We start from the raw sequence: 17350 nt of genomic DNA on the forward strand, positions 1-17350 counted from the left end.
GGGCTGAACTCACTGGAGATTAGAAGGTGGGTCACAAGCTCACATTTCTAATTAGGATTGAACATTTTTGTCCAGAAAACTGTGCAAATCTAAATCAAGATGAGACAAGGGACGTGTGACTTGCATAATGGTAAAAAATAGAAGACAGAAATAATTGAAGGCACTCCCTGGGTAATGTGTTATAAAATGTCACTGTTCTGTTAAGTTTGAGCTGAATTAAATGACAAAGTCAATCAATGCAGTGCATTTTTTCTGTCATTATGTTGCATTTGGGGATCACTTCTCAGTTAATCTGCTAGAGAAACAAGAAATCAAAGCTGAAGCTGACTTTTACCTTTCACTGATAATCAAAAGAAATTCTACATCCTCCATAAAAAGGTGCTGTTCCGATGATGCTGGCGAATATAGAGTGGTGGCCAAAAGTCCCCTGGGTGAAGCTATGACCTTTGGAACACTACTGGTAAACTGTGAGTTGTTTCCCATTTCAATTATGCTCCATTTAGCTAACCTGTCTAAACAGTGACCAAAATTACATTTCATCATTGACTAAATGGTTCAGCTTCAGTGTTTATACTATCGGTATAATAGCATAAAACCTATCAGTACATATATACCTAAAACTAGATATAGAGGTATTCACAGACTGGTGTAGCAATATCAGGGAAAAGACAAGGTGGTGGGCTGCAAGTTTACGGTCAGCAAAGTATCATAAAAACAGCATGACAGACAAATCCGGTAAACTTGGATTTGCTTGATCATCTAAATATATGCAATGGTCAATAGAAAAGAATAGAATAGAAGTACTTGGAAAATTTAGTTGTTGTGGCCTATACATGTACAATTGTGTTTATAACACAAGCAACAGAACATTATAAAATTAAAAATATTTGCAAAACAGTTAAGAAGAGATAAATAACAGAGTACAATGTAAGAGTAATAGCCTGGAATGTGCTATTGTCATATCCTGGAGCAGGAATACATAGCCCTGCTCTCCACACTTTTCCAGCGATCATCCACTGATAACACCGCCTCCTGGTGGCTGTGTATTACAAGTAAAAGGTCCAAGATAAAGAACATATAAAAGGTCTCGTTTGCATTTTTTGTAAAACAAAGAGCTATAAAATACACACACTTTGTTTGGCAAAAAGGATAAACTGCAAGAACAGCAAATAAAGGATAACTGTTTCTAAAAGCAGCAATTAGCAATTGATGTAAACAGAAATTTACTTTGTCAGATTACACCTGATGGAGGATTTAAGTACTAAGTACTTCCCATCTGTGATTTCAAAGGACAAGAAATAAGAGGCTTTAGATAGACTGATGAAGTTTCCCAGAGCTCATAGTTCTTACCTACAGCACTTGAACCGAAGGGGACAAAAATATTTCTGTTCGAGGTTTTTTATGCCAAAATATCCATTTACTTGCACTTTTGTGCATAAGGTGTGCTCTAAGAAGGTCATTGCTACCATTTTAAAGAACAGAATAAAGTGAACCACAGAGAAAAGCCTCATAGAATTAAAACAAGTCACCACCCTAAAACCAATAACATTGCATGTAAACAGCTGTATTGACCAAAATCAGAGTGATCAAGCTTGGATGGACTGATCCCATTACCTAAGTTTTACTAAGTAAACAGAGAGTACAGACTTCCACCAAGCCATTTTTTTTCCTGCCAATAATTGTGGGCATTTTTATTTTATGAAGATGCTCTAATAGCAAAAGGATCTTTATCTCCTCGTAGTAAAGAATCATTTAGAAAAAATCCTGTATACATGTGGTGACTCAGATCACTAGTTCATTTCTGACATTTCCTTAATATTTAACCAAAATTCATCCATAACTTTGTAAGTTATGATGCTAACAGAAGGCAGACATGCAAACCATCGCTGCAGGGTAATAATAAAGCCTGACTTACTATTGGCTGAGCGCTGACATACGTTCTTACTATTGGTGCCTCTGCAGGTTGAAGTCGTGGCCAGCAGCGTCGTGATCACAAACAAGCTTGTGGGTCCTGCGCATGCACAATATCCTGTGCAAACAACGTACAAACAATGTGTTAACATTTATATCGGACAATATTCAGTCGGTATTAATCCTGAAATCTATTATGTCTACATACGTTCACTTTGACGCTGTACGTTTGTATCGTGTCTGTCCAGCTTTCAGTCAGGAAAAGCAGGAGCGTCAATAGTTGCCGAGTTTTCCTCATTTTGTACTTTTATTTTGGTCTCAGTTGTTTTCTTTTTCTGTTTTTTTTTTTTTTTTGTTTTTTTTTTTTTAGTTATAACTTAAGTAGCAGCGGAAAGAGTTACATAACTTACCAAAACAGTTTCTTGCAATAAGGTGATTAGCGTTCTGCAGGTGGAATTCGTGACGGCGCAATTTACAGAAGACACGCCCCCTTTCTTTGCAGGTGGTTTGGCTGTTGCTATGCAACTGAAGATACATGTGATGAAACCAGCTAGCTTTCCACTTCCACTCGCATCTTCCTTATTTGTTTTTGGTGTTGTTTTCTTCTTCTTCTCATGGCCGCAATTTTGCATTTCTTTCACCTTTCTCCTATCCGTTGGACATAGCTTGAAAACATTATCATAGCTTTTCGAGAAGGCAAAATAACACTTTCTGCTTCACTCCTGCCATTTATATATATCTATATATCTATATGTATATATATATATATATATATATATATATATATATATATATATATATATATATATATATATATATATATATATATATACATATATATATATATATATATATACACATATATATATATATATACATATATATATATATATATATATATATATATATATATATATATATATATATATATATATATACACACACATATATATATTAGAATAAAGCATTGCCTAAAGCAGTGTTTTTCAACCTTTTCTGAGCCAAGGCATGTTCTTTTTCACTGAAAAATCACAAGGTACACCACAAAACCAAAATGTTTTTGTTTTTTTTTTAAAGTCCATATAAAGTCCATCTTGTCAAAGCCTCTTGAATAGAAATCAGATGAACACAAGATGAAAGAATTTTATTATCTTTCACTGGGACCTGTTTGGATGAACAAAGAGCTGCTTTTTAGACCAATTAGGTGAAACTGCATAATTTCTCAGGGCACAACTGATAATCTCTCACAGCACACGAGTGTGCCACAGCACAGTGGTTGAAAAACACTGGCCTAATGGACTCAATGACCCCTAAATGACTCAGTGTACTTTCTATTATTGCCTTGTCTCAGTGTGACCCTTTATAAGTCAAGCTTAATTTTAAAATCTAAGAAAAATAATGTGTATGTAGAGTCAGCATCAGATTAAAATGACTAAAAAAGACATTTATTCAGCCTTCATTTATAATTAAGTGACACACTGTCATTTAATGGTAGGGAATACTGTTGCACAATGTGGTCATGTAATTAAAAAAGAAAAAAAAATTAACCTTTTAGATGAGCCCTCATTTTATCACTCAGTGTAGTAAATTTACCCTATATCATAGATCAATTAGGCCATCAGGGCTTTGATGAGAAACTTCAAGGCTTATCCTCTCTATATTTTTAAGGCCTTAGTCAAAAGGAATATTAGATGTGACCTGCATAAACGTAACATTGCCAGGTTTGATTTGTGTGCTGTGCCTTTCCATCTCTTTCTCCTTCAGTTTCACATCATTCTGTGTTTCTGTCTCCATCTCTGACCCTCCCTGGCTTTGTCAATCTGTCCTGCTCTCCCTCCGTGATTCAGCATTTCGAGGAGCCGTGGCTGATTCAGAACGCTCGCAGACCGCCAGTAAGTTTCAAGCCAGGGACTAATAAAAAGTGTCCTCTTTCATTTTCTCTGCTACTCTTTGAAGTCCCCGCCTCCACCAGTCAGCGAGGCAGAGCTGGGGTGGCTTTGAAGACTCTGGCATAACATTCGGAGCTGCTGTGCATGCTGAACATACTAAGGAAATATATGGGTGTGTTGAAAAAGAGCAGAGCGTTGAAGGTGTTTGTTTATTACGGGATTTTTGTTTCACTGTGGGTGTCTGTGAACATAGGGGTGTTAATTAGATGTGGGATGGTTGCTGTAGGGATAAAACGACTTGCTTCCATTTGAGCAGAAATGACAGTCATGTATATTTCATTTCGGGGACAGCAGGAGATTTATCCCGTTTTGCTCCAAGCTGTGGCTGTTGCACTCTATGCCCTATATAACCTCCACTCTGTGAAGACTTCTTCAGCCAAAGCTTCTACAGCATGCTCAATATCTGACTATGTTAAATGTGCATAAAGCTAAATGATCCACATTAATTTTCCTCAAAGAACGCGGGGCATGATTAGTCAGGAGAGGACAACAGTGGATATTTCTTTAATTAGTCAAGGATCAATTGTTCTTGTGTGAATTATAACAGCTAAAGGAAAATGCAAAAATAAAATGTGCATACCAAAAACCTTTTAGGATGTTGGCATTTAGGATGTTGCCAGAGTTGCAGTTATAGCTGTGACATCAATTTAAACTGCAGTTTCCCTCCAGCTGGGCTTTTAGCTGAATGTCCTACTGGTGAAAGAGTACAGGAAAACCAACATTATACAGGACAATACTAGAGTGCAGAACGGGTGACGAGTTGAGAAGCAGAATGATGCCAAATCCCCCTTCATACAAGCAGAACACCAGCGCAGATGGCTCTCATGAATTATGTGTAAAGTTAACGTTTAAAGTCTTGGTTTGTGCAACATTTGTTCATTTCATGTTCAATTTAAAATAGAATGTTAAAATATAAATATTCAGCTTGTTTTTCCATAATTACTTTGCAAATTTCATATGAAACACAAGAAACAGGTTGTTTATTGGATTTTAAACTTGAAATTAGGGTAATGAAATATAAATACGGTCCAATGTACACGAGTTGTTGGTAGTGACTGAAAGAACAAGTTTGGGAATGCAGGCGGCTGAAATGAGTTTCCTCTGCAGAGTCTCTCTTAGAAAAAGGGGTGAAGCTTGGTCATCTGGGAGGGGTTCAGAGTAGAGCTGCTGCTCTTCTGCATCGGGAGGAGTTACTTGAGGTGGCTCGGGCATCTGGTTAGGATTTCATTTTTTCTTAATCCTGTGAGACAAGTTCCTTTTTATTATTTCATAAGGCAGTCTTCAATAGCTCTCCAAGCTTCATCAACAACTTTCAAAAGCTATTTTGTGTATTTTGTTCCATTTCCTGTGAAAAGAATCCCATACTGCATGAATAATATTGATGTCTAAGCAGCTTTTTCTGCTTGTTTCCTGTCCTTAAAACGGCTTCTTGACAGCCACCTTTCCTTGGATATTTCTGATGAGACTTTACTAAACAGCAGCTGGACCAAATAAATTTCCCAATGTACCTCTTTGGCCTTGAGTCAGGTCTCAGGTGGATTATTATCTCTTCAGGAATTGCCCGTTTGTGGAGCAATATTGTTATATGGTTGCAAAAAAAATCATATTTGCCATTTCTTATCGGTTCATGAGAATGAGAGCAAATTCTGTGTATTTTTGGCAAGTTGCTTGTAATAAAGTCCAAAAAAGACGCAATCTAAAACTGAGTCTTTGCTAAGCAAAGTTGGTTGTTATGTGTAGAAGTAACATTGGTTCATCCCTTGGGTTTGATGCTTCTTTGATACCAGGATGATTTATAACTCAGTGTGAAGGGCCTTAAAAAATGAACAAAAGAAACAAAAAAGTCCTCATCAGGTACACGGACTGCAGAGAAAAAAAGACCATAAAAACTAAACCAGCCAGCTTGCAGAAGTTTTGATGAAGACAGTTGTAAAAAAAAAATCACACGAAAGCTTGTTCCTTGGAATGAGAATATCAAGAAACAAAGGGTGAAGAGACTTTTGTACATAACTTCATGCATTATTACTTTCATATTATTCATTCTCCTACAGAGAGAAAGCTCTGCTCTGGTTTGAATGTGCAGCTCTGACTTAATGCTTATCTCTACTAGTAGATAAATCAGACACTTCAGTACATTTTATGCACATTCTCCTGCAATTTTACATACTACATGTTGTAAAGTTGTTCAGTTTGGCCATGAATCTTGTGGAGACTGTTAATCAGTTTTTAAAAGTTATCCATGCCAACTTTTTATTACCCATTAAACTGATCTGAAAGATCAAAAATAAATCTGCTCATCCAGCTCATGTACATGTATGCACAGCAGTGTGTAGGTGCACCACAATGCGATCATTCCCCACACTTTGGAAATTAAGTGGCAATCATTTTGAAGGGAAGCTTTATCTGCTTGTAATAGCATCAGGGGGAGCTTGCTGTGAAAATGTGCTGCGGAATTTCATGCGGCCATATTTATTTAACTGACACTTGATCATCTCTGACGAAGCAGATCGTTTTTTCCAACACAAATCACTCAATAAACAAAAGCGCAACTGTGACAAACTTATCATAATCATCAGTTTGAATGATGCGAAGCAAACACCTGAGCAGTGCGTGTAAATAGAATAAACATCCACACGCACTGTTGTGATTGGTTGGACTGCTGAGCAGAATGAGACCATTATAGGAAACATCTCACGGCCTCTCCCTGTCAGATTTATGCCCAACAATAGGATCTGACAAGACCTCGTGACTCACATACCTCTCACTTCCAGATTTGATTCAGCACCTTCTTTGACAAGTCGGAGAATGAATGATATGTGAAGGAATGACTTGTCAGAAACTATCCACTTTCAAAAGAGGTGTCACTCCGTCAGCTATTCTGCTTTTCTCTGTTGTTTCCTCGGGGGACGCTGCTTGAAGCCAGCCTTTATGTCAGTGCTCTCTTGAATAAGGAAGAAATCCTTTTTTTTTCAACAGTGCTTTTCCAGGCTGCATAAGATTTTTTTTCTTAAGTTGAAGCCTCTCAGTTTTCTTAATTTAGTTTCACTCCTCTTGTGAAAGAAAGTGTGTGCTAGATTGCAAAGAAAATGACAAATCGATGTCACATCCCGAATACTTCTGGTTGCAGAGCTCCCAGATGGGTGGAATTCTTCCATCAGAATTCAACCCTCTCTTTCTTCTTTTAGCTGAAGGAGGTCAACACAATTTTAAAGCTACATCCAACTGAAATTGTTACTTTGTTTGCCAATTTCCTCCAATTTATTGTTTGCATTTCTAACCCAACAGCTTCCTCTTTGCTTTTCATTTGCCCTCTCGACACTTTGTCCTTTTTTTTTTTTTTCTTTTTTTTTTTTTTGAAGCCTTGCAGCTGCAAGAAGAAGCACAGTTTGACATTTCCTTCCCCCCAACCTGGGTGAGGGAGGGTAACAGCCTCACCCTGCAGTGTGCCTTCACCTCAGCTCTGCTACCCTTCCAGCAGGATGTCAGCTGGTTCAGAGATGGTAAGTACCACATGGGGAGGGGTAGAGTCACTCGAGCCTGATTTTAGACTGTTTAAAAACATTTTATGTAATTATCCAGGCTTACAGCTGCATCAGTCCAGCAGTGTGGAGATAAAAACGATTGACAACAAGGCCACCATCACTTTAAGAGCTGCACATAAGGAGGATGAAGGTTTTTACACTGCCAGACTGCGGACCTGGGATGGGATCCAGGAGCACAAGGCTTTTGTTTACATCAAAGGTGAAAACCGAGATTAAATGGTTTCAGCATCTTCCTCCACAACAGCATTGAAATCCAAACATTAACCCAAAAAGACCCAACCCATGAAAAATGCTAATATAAGTCCAATTTTTATTAAATATGAGGTTTTGTCAATCTGTCCCTCTAACAAATGTTCAATAAAAAAAGTACCAACAATTTTTAGTTATTTAGCATTTATTATGATATAAAATGTCAGAAAAGTTTTATAGTGTAATCTTCTGCTTTCTGGTGTCCATTAGGGTGCAAAAGATAAAAATCAGACTGTGTTCCACATGATTTTTGAGCAAATTTTGTATCATAAAGTGATGCCAAACGTCTCATAAACTGAATATATCATACATGTCATGCTGGGTTCTTATGGGTTAATGAGGGAAATCTGAAAACTTTGCTATTCAGTCATGTAACTTTATCAAAGATGTGAAAGGGCGAGGTCCAAAAAGCTTATTTTAAAAAAATGGAACTTAAAGTGGAACTATTATGTGCTAATTTATTTTTATTTCTGAGACCAGAAGGGCTGGGATTGATCGAGTTATTGTCACAAATCGCTTTATTTACTTCAGACCGACACTCTCCGTAGGCTGTCAGATCAGCCTGTGCGTAAAACGAGTGGATTGAGACTCTTCTGCATTAAGCCCCGCCTCCGCCAGATATAGGTTGCCACTGATTGGTCAGCTGCCACTGCACTACATCGGGAGCGCGCACCGCAACTGCTTTTGCCGTCATTGTAACATCTCATAAACAGAAGGATTAGGCTAATATGAACTCAATAAATAAAACAAAATACAATGTTAACACATAGCATACAGCCCTACATGTTGGAACCTGAATCAGACCCTGAAAACGAAGTGGAAAACAGCAACCCACAGCAACGAATACAGCAGGATGTCTCTCTTTGGTAAACTCACCAGCCATTGTTTGAAATAACTTTATCCAACGTTTTCCACCCGCCTGATGTATTTGTACATGCCCTTGTTAACCAGTAGAAGGTAACCAATCACCGAACCTTATCCCCCGGGACGTCACAAGGATTTCCAAGTAGAAAAAACTCTCTAAAACGGAGCACTTTTCGTTGCCATGGAAACCGAACGGAGAACGTGCTGGAACTCAAACTCAAACTCAAACATGCGTTTAGGTGATAAAAAAAAACAGTGCCGTTCACTTGTCTGATGAGGATTCAACATTGTAACACTGTAGAAAGCTCAGAAAACTTGAAATACCATAATAGGACCCTTTTAATGAAAAGCAAAAGAAAAACAAGTGATTTTTGTGTGCATGTGGTATATGTGCAGCACTAGCAAGCTTTACAGTGATGTGTGGGACTTTAGCAGAAGGAGGTGTATCCAGTTGTCATGCAGACTAAAGCTCCTCTGGGTCATATTATGATGGCTGAGCAAACTTAGTCTGCTGCTTCGAACTATGAGATGGATGAAAGCACCGGAAGAGCATCACAAGGGGGCCGTTTGAGTAAAATGAATAGTTAAAGAAAATATGTCCCATTGGTCTTACTAAGAGGAAACTGATACTTATCCTGTAACCATGACTCTCTCTGTCCAATTTGCCTTCCAGGAGTATAACTCAATAATTACCTTTCCCCTGAGACTATAAATAATTTGTTTTACTTTTAGAAAAGCCTAAGTGTAAAAAGCAGCTGTTTTTGCAGGAGCGATGTGAAACATTCTTTGGCATGCGCTTCTTGTCTCTGTGGGAGTGGGATGCAGCGCATGAGAACTACGTCACACCTTTAAATTGCAATCAGATCTTTAAAACGTCAGACGGGTCTGCCTTTCAGATCATGTGCTTTCTTTCAAGTGTTTGACAGCTGACAAATGCTTTGGAGTGACCTTGAGAGCTTTGAGTGGAATCATCAGTAGTTGTCCCACATTGGATAAATTGTATTTTGTGCAAAACTACTCCCAAAACACTATTTGTATTCAATAGATTTCTGGTTCTTCTCTCATTTCCCGACAGAAAACTGCAGTGATTCATATGCTGAAATTGCACCATCAATCAAACTGCTCTGCAGTTGAGGGCTTGTTAACTTCGTTCGGTGAAAGTATATATTCTCCATGGACTCCTGTTCTGTCTAATACTCGGTCTGCAGCATGTATATCAGCCAGAGAAAAGCTTGCACGTTGACTCATCAAACAATTGAAATGTGGACTGCATGAGCTATTGGCACATGTACAAAGTATGTTTCAGTGCAATGCATGTGCTCATGCAATAGAAATAGCATAAAGGGCTTTGAATCATTTATGAGCTTTGAGTGCACGCTGTACAAGTACAAATACACATATGTACACCATGCAAAGAGGTCTCTCCGCAAAGATTCTTTTAAAATCTTGGCTCAGGTCTTTTGCTTTCACATTATTCTTTATCAGAGCTGCAGGCGCTAATTAGCCAATCAGGGAACTCGCCTGTTTGTTTGCTTTCTCCTGTATTTGCCCGTCATATTTGCATTAAACACAGGTACAGCAGTGCAGCAGAAGTAAAGAGAGGAAGAGAGGAATATGTCTGAGACTTCAGCCTTTTTCTTGAAAATATATTTGTAGCCTGAGGAGCAGGTTTGGAAACATGACAAACCGTCTCACTTCAGTTTAGCATGTTTTGCTTGTTTCCATACAAACCTTCTATTCCTTCTCATGTTTCTACACCTCCTCTCATCACCCTCAGGCTCATTATTGTTTTTACCTCCAGCTTATATCCGTGTTAGGCGAATGCCTCTGCCTCATTCTTCAGCTTCTTTCTCCCCTAATGGACTCTACTGTTCTTCCTTAGATGCAGCAGCTGCGGTGCACGAAGGTCCTGCATCTCCTCTGGCGGTGCAGGTGTCCGATGTCAACAAGGACTACGTCTTCCTGACTTGGCAGCCACCCAGTGCTGATGGAGCGTCACCTGTGGAGGGTTATTATGTGGAAAAGTGAGTTTCAGATTTATTCATTTGCCAGAGCATTTGATAAATCATGAGTCAAATCTTGATTTCATTTTTCTAAGTCTTTCCCTGAAGTGCAAATCATTGGAGGGTGCTTTTTGGAGAAAATATAAAGACCTCGCATTTATTTGCATTTATTATTCAATAAACAGATCTCTTTTGGTGACCTGTGATACTGGTACTTGTCCAGGGTGTACCCTGCCTCTCACCCAGTGATTACTGGGACAGGCCTCAGTTTCCCACAGTGGACACCTATATAAAAGTCTGTTTTCTAATATATTCATAAGTGAGGATGGTAAATTCGCAATTTTGCCACTTCAGTGGATGTTAGAAGAGTCACCCAATATAATGCCGCTCATTAAAGAATAAACAAATATAGTCTACAATCTCATGTAAACACTAACACACAACAAGCAAGTTTACTTAAGTGATAAACAGGCCAAGAAAATTAAACTGGTCAATTTTTATAGAATATTTCTATTATATAAATATGGCAATATATTATTTTAAAAATATTTCCATAGAATAGATCAAACAAATCAAGTCAAATAATATCAATAAAAAAAAATGTCTCTATACATGTCTGTGAAAGTAAAAAATTTCATGTGGAAAAAATGTTTTAAAATAATTTATGGAAAGAGGGTTAGTTGGACCAAGCAGTTAAGAAAATGAATGAATGAATGAATGAATGAATGAATCTCATTTGGCAGAAACCTCAAGACTTTTGATAATTTTCCTACAAGTTTTGCACCTTTCCTTCGGACATTACTTTCACTCCGTTTAAAAATGATCAGGCTCAACAGGTTCGGTTTGGATGGAGAGCATCTGTTCACTGTTCAGCTGTTATTTTAAGGTTTCTCCTGATGTTCTACTTTAACACTGGCTGGGTCACTCTAGGAAGTTTCTCCACAGCTAACTTCATCCTGTCAAGCTGAAATTCAAACCCTCGATCCAGCCCAAAACTTTTAGTAGAAAAGGTTGTCAGGGAAAATTGCTCTGACCTGATCTTGATCTTTCAGGTATCATCACTGCAGTGAGGAATGCCTCCGTGTGGTCACTCCATCTTAAAGTAGCACCATGTAACTTTCTAACCTTAAAAGTGTGTGTTTCTGACTCAGTTTAATAACACGGCGGTATTCTTTGTATTTTGACATAGGTGTTATTATGGGGTGGGAAGGGAGAAAACAAACAAAAAAAAAAGCCTGTAGCACTTCATGTAAAGACCTGCGTCCAACTGGACAGTTCACTAGCACCTTCCTACGATGTCCTCTACTGTTTGACTTTGTGCTTGTGTTGTTCTCACTCATATGTAAGTCGCTTTGGACAAAACCATCTGCTAAATGACTGTAGAATAGAATAGAAATTCTTATTTCAATTAATGGAGTGTCACTGTCCCAGCATCATACCAGGGTTAATACACCTGCACAACTTTTTTCCGGGGATGCTGTGGCACTGTGCATTTCACTTTATGTCACATGCTGGCAAATGGACACTGGGCATTCTCAATACACACACTGATTCTTCAAAGAAATGCTTGAGGACATTATTGGAGCAAGCAAGAGAAAGAAAGAGAGAAAGAGACAGAGAAAGAGAAAGACATGAGACAAAAGTCAACGTCAGACCGGACGTGGTTTTCCTTCAATGAGATCATCGGATGTTTTGGTCCATTCAGATTTACTCATTTACTGAACGCTGTCATAGAACAAGACTTACCAGTGACAAACCGCCTTTCAAATCCACCGAAGTAGGGACCAGTGGCATAGTATTTAATATTTAATCAATATATTGAAACAGGCAAATGGATAAAGATGTTTTATCTCATATTCCGAGCCTTGCTTTAGTAAACTCTTCTGCAAATAGATTTGAGTATCAGTGTGATGAAGATGCAATGAGAACGTGTATTCAGGTCAATTCATCCACCACTTTCATTCAGAACTCAGTTATCACAAAAGAATCATTTAGTTTCTAAATCTTGGCAGATTACTGTTTGATCAACAACTAATTATGTAGTAGTAAAAGCTTTAATCGATCAGCTATATGCATCTTAATGATTGATGTTAATGTGTTCACCGTGTGATTATTTATTTATTTATCAAAGCGGACATTTTCTAGCCAATTAAATGCCTGGTTTGTGAATGTCAAGTCACTTTATCAGCTAATTAATTGAATATTGAACGGGACAAGAAGGCTGCTTGTCCAGATAGCTGTGTTTATGCCTTGGAAGAAAACTCTTTATTGATTCAGTCTTTATTTCGCTCATCTTGTCTAGTTTGTCAACAACAAATCCACGGTAGGACTGCACTGCTGAACTTTGTCTTTCTCTGGGCTGCTGCTAAGATAATTGGATTGGACATTGTAATATCCATTTGGCAGAGTTCACGTGAGATGGATGGTGCACATCGTAATTATCAGCCTTCAACGCTACATTAATAGTGGAGTCAAAGACTCCCAGAGGAGAAAAGGTGCTGCTCTTATCACCAACACCAGTCAGTCAGGGTTGTCCATGTGTGTGTTTACATGTGTGTGTGTTGATTGTCAGTGCTTGGAGAAAGTTTGGCTTCATTTATGCCTTTTGCGTTCATGCACACAACAGTGAGCATGTGTGTGTGTGTATTTTGTTGGTGTTTTTTCTCAGATGTGTTGTTTAGTTGCTGCTGGAGATACAACTACAGAAAGTTATTGGTTCCTGGGTGAAGACAGATAAATGTGAGATACCTCCCAGTTCCCTAGCAACCCCATTTCAATAACAAGCTGCACCACAACTGGAATATATATTTATGGTGTATAATCTGAGCTTTGATTGTACTTTGTGAAACATTCTTGCATTGTGTTTGGAGACTTATTTTTTTCACAAGAGGTCCTCTCGCAGCTGCAGATGTTGGCAGGTTATATGGAGACTTCTTGTGCTGCTGTGTGGGCTAAAGGTTTTACAGCTGGTTTGGTTCATATTATGCCTCTGCAGACAGCTCACATCATGTGGTGGGTTGTTTGTTTACTTCTTATTTAAATTTATTCTCCTTTAGTTCCGTTTTATCGCATAAATGTTCCTTATACAACATTGATTTATCTCTTTCTCTTTCAGATGTGACCTCGGTCAGGGTGAGTGGGTGCGCTGCAACGAGCATATTCAGAAAATGTGCCAGTTCCCGGTGTTTGGGCTGAAAGAAGGAACTCTGTATAAGTTCAGAGTTTGTGCTGTGAACCGAGCCGGAGCCGGGCGCCCATCCAAAGCCACAGAGCCTGTATTTACTGCAGATCCTCTGGAACACACCAGGACAATGGGTACCACTTTTTTGTTATGTTGTTGAAAAAAAGTTCCCAAAAATTTTTCAGAATCTCTCCAACAATATGATTAAACAGTGGAGTGGGTCTGACACTTTTGTTTAACTTAATTCTTTGCCATGTTATTAGAAAAAAGGCTTTTGCGATGTTTCCATGCTACTGTTAATATACAACCCCAATTCCAAAAATGCTGAAGCGCTGTGAAAAATGCAAATGAAAACAGAAAACCATGACTTACAATCCTAGAGAGCAAAGATCCTCAATCCTGGACCTCAAGGACTGGTGTCCTGCAGGTTTTCCAAGTCCCTCTGCTGGAACACACCTGACTCAAATTCAGACAAGCTCTGCACACAAAATACACTGATTTGAATCAGGCATGTTGCAGTGGGGACATTGGGTGGACAGGACATCGGCCCTCGAGTTCCAGGACTGAAAGTCCCTCCCACAGAGCAACATTTTATTCACAATGGATAAAAACCAAACCAAACTTGTATGATGCTGGTTTATTTTCACCACGTGATACACGTTACAGAAGTCTTAATGACTTGAGCATGATGTCCCCAGACAAAAGGGCAAGAAAAGGGAACCAGGGAACTGTAAATATACACCTTTCTTTATACTGAGATGTTTTCATATGTGAGAAAATGACCCTCTCACATAGCTCCACGCCTTGCTTTATACCTCTGGTAGTACCCAATAGCCTATCATGCACCTTATTATCATACAGCAAATCAATATCATGCAAGCTCATGGTAGTTGGCCACATGCAACAAACCAAGTTCTTTTTACAGATCAAAAACCAAGTCTTATGTGTATTTCTTGCACATCTTGAGTAAAAAGGACAGATGTAGTTTTCCCAACACAAAAACCAACAATTGTGTTTTCCAACTTTGTGCTCAGCGCCTAAATAAAACAAAACAAAACCACATGAGCAGTTGCAGATAAATCAATTCTTTGCTAAGTTCTCTGTTGTGTTGACATAAGATTGGTTCATCCATTCCAAAGTTAGGAGCACTGTTATACTTAATGATTTATCATGTTACGACCCCTGTGGAGTCTAGGGGTTTAAAAAAGGGATGGTAACATAAAACAGAACAAGTAACTAAAAGTTACAATCAATAAATTTATTTACAAATAGGTGAATTTACCAAAACAATAAGGGATAACTCAAAACTTCCCAATACAGAAGAGATACCTTTCTTAATACAAAAACACAAAACCCAAACAGCTCTGTAATCACAGACAAAAATACTACAAGTTCTGTAACTCTACAGCAAGTCAAAAAGTCCCAGAAGGCAAAACCTCAGCAAAACCCACAAACAGTACAACAGTGGCAAACTGTGTCACACTCAAACACAGCTGCCCTGAATGAGGCTGATGACGTCCCTTAAATAGGAGAGTGGCGGAGGAGGTAGCCAATGAGCCTTGGTCCTGAAAAGTCCTCCACCAATCCTAAAGCACCAAGGGTAGAGGCTGAGATGCAGAAGGCTGGCCAATCCTAGTCTTGTGCGGGTGTTGGGACATCTTCCTCCACATTCCAGCAGGCTTGGGCCGTAACAATCAGTATTATGTCTTCAATTCAGAGCTGACTTGCACCATATCAGTAAGTTGTAATATATGTTCGCAAGACTGCATATGTGGGAAGATAATCACTTGCATCAATTAAAAGTGATCCACCTTTGACTGATATATGAGAGAAAAGCAGGGGTGGAGCTAGAGGGCGACCATGGTGGCACTGGCAAACCTCTCAAATCTCACTGGACATCCCAGTTGCAAGTGATAGACAGTTCACAGGAGGATAAGTAACCTTCTAGCCAAGCATGGATCACCAGTAGCAGCAAGTATCCCTTGCTGCTTCCAGCTCTTTTTAGTGGTCCCTGAAATCTTTACCAGCTCGCTGACAGTTGTTCCATAGTTTGCTGCAGCCATTTCCACCTGTAGGTTTTGTCTGATTGGTCCCCTCTAGTTTATGCCAAATTTCAGGGAACAGCCGGGTCTCTTCACACCAACTTTGCTTTTACAATCCACGGCTTCTCTCTTTCTAATACAGCAGTTCAATGTTTCAATGTTTTTCTGTTGGCTAGGTAACCCCGCCCCCAACCACTGAAGCAACCAACATAAAGCAGTTCTTAGCTCTGGTCCTGCAAAGACTTAGTGTCTGCTAAGAACTAGTGTTGACCAGCACTTACCAGTGCTGAGTCAGACTGGAAAAGGAGCTTCTTTTTTTTTTTTTCAGTTTTAGCATGACCTGTAAAATCTCCTTTACTTCAGTCAAGCCTTCTAAAAGAAAGAATTGTTGTCTAAATCACATTGATCCATCAGTCTCCTTGTTGTAGATGTATCCTTGAGGTGGTAAAAGACTAATGTGGTGTTTGTTTTAATGTGGCTGTTAAAATTTAGCTCTAGGAAATGATCCATTGATGCCAAAGAATGCTTGACAATGAGTTTCTTTGATGTGGTACTGGAAGACACAAATTGGAAATGAAAATGTTAAACTTTGGAAGAGAAAAACAAATATGAGGACTGATTACGAGTCTGGATATAAGTCATTGATTATAATACTGGTAAAGTATCATTAATTTATATATTTCTCATAAATATTTCTTCAATCAAATGAATAATGTAAAAATTGATGAGAGGTTGCTTGAATAAGCCCACAACCACACAAAAGGGGCTTTTTATGAATGTCTCTTTAAATCTGTTTAACAGCCTTAAGCCACGTTTAGGGTTACAAAGAACTTGCTCCTCTAACGATCCCTACAAGCATAACTCACTTGAATAAATGAATGTTCTTCCTCAGTCATCATTAACTTCAGTCCTCCTTTGTCTTAAAGTTTAATGTGACACGTTGATTCTGCACGCCTTGTATGGCGGCTTTTGTATGTGTTAAACCAATTTATTCCACCTAGTTTTGCTCTTTCTATTTACTCATGTATTTCCTTTCATTTCTCACTCATCTGCTTCTTCCCTGCACAGCAACGAGCATCAGCAAAGAGTTCGCAACTTCCTCCTGCTGTTTATTCACCTCATCTGCCTCAGATACACCTGCAAGGAAATTAGCCCTGCCAGAGGAAACAGATGTAGACATGCAGATTTAGATCTCATTTCACGCTGCTCTACATTTGTCTCCGAGACAGCTTTTTAAAGACATCATTGAGCGGAATGATTTGTTTCCTTAAAGATGACTTCTGAAGCTTTTCGGCGTGGTTGAGAACTTGGTACAGTGGAGGGATGAGGGTGATAAATGAGATGTGTGTGTGTATGTGTGTAACAGCGAGGACAGATGGACTGTGGTTTGATGCTGTGGATCATTAAACACAGATGAAGGGCAGACAGAAGGTTGACTTGCCTCTGGTCTTCTCGCCATCCTTCCGTGTTTCTCTGGCTCACCTCTTTGTGTTTGACTGCTCCTCTAATATTTACAGAAATGGTGTCATGATGAGCTCTCATGTACCTTCATCACCCCCATGTCTTTTCTCTTTTTATTCCCTTTCCCCCCTCATAACCATTTGTCTGT

The 17350-nt window shown here is 38.9% G+C and overlaps 1 protein-coding gene across 1 annotated transcript in view; it reads left to right on the top strand.

Moving 5' to 3' along the window:
* myom3 (myomesin 3) overlaps positions 1–17350 on the top strand; it is a 50430-nt gene that overhangs the window by 1555 nt on the left and 31525 nt on the right. The window contains exons 3-9 of the mRNA XM_079240402.1: positions 1–26; positions 379–467; positions 3759–3803; positions 7220–7360; positions 7440–7601; positions 10398–10539; positions 13634–13833. The exon at positions 1–26 is cut by the window's left edge and continues 67 nt beyond it. Coding sequence (XP_079096528.1) covers positions 1–26; positions 379–467; positions 3759–3803; positions 7220–7360; positions 7440–7601; positions 10398–10539; positions 13634–13833 — 805 coding nt within the window. The remainder of the gene's footprint in view (positions 27–378; positions 468–3758; positions 3804–7219; positions 7361–7439; positions 7602–10397; positions 10540–13633; positions 13834–17350) is intronic.

This window comes from Telmatherina bonti, assembly GCF_933228915.1.
Source record: "Telmatherina bonti genome assembly, chromosome: 5".
In the NCBI taxonomy this organism is placed as follows: Eukaryota; Metazoa; Chordata; class Actinopteri; order Atheriniformes; family Telmatherinidae; genus Telmatherina; species Telmatherina bonti.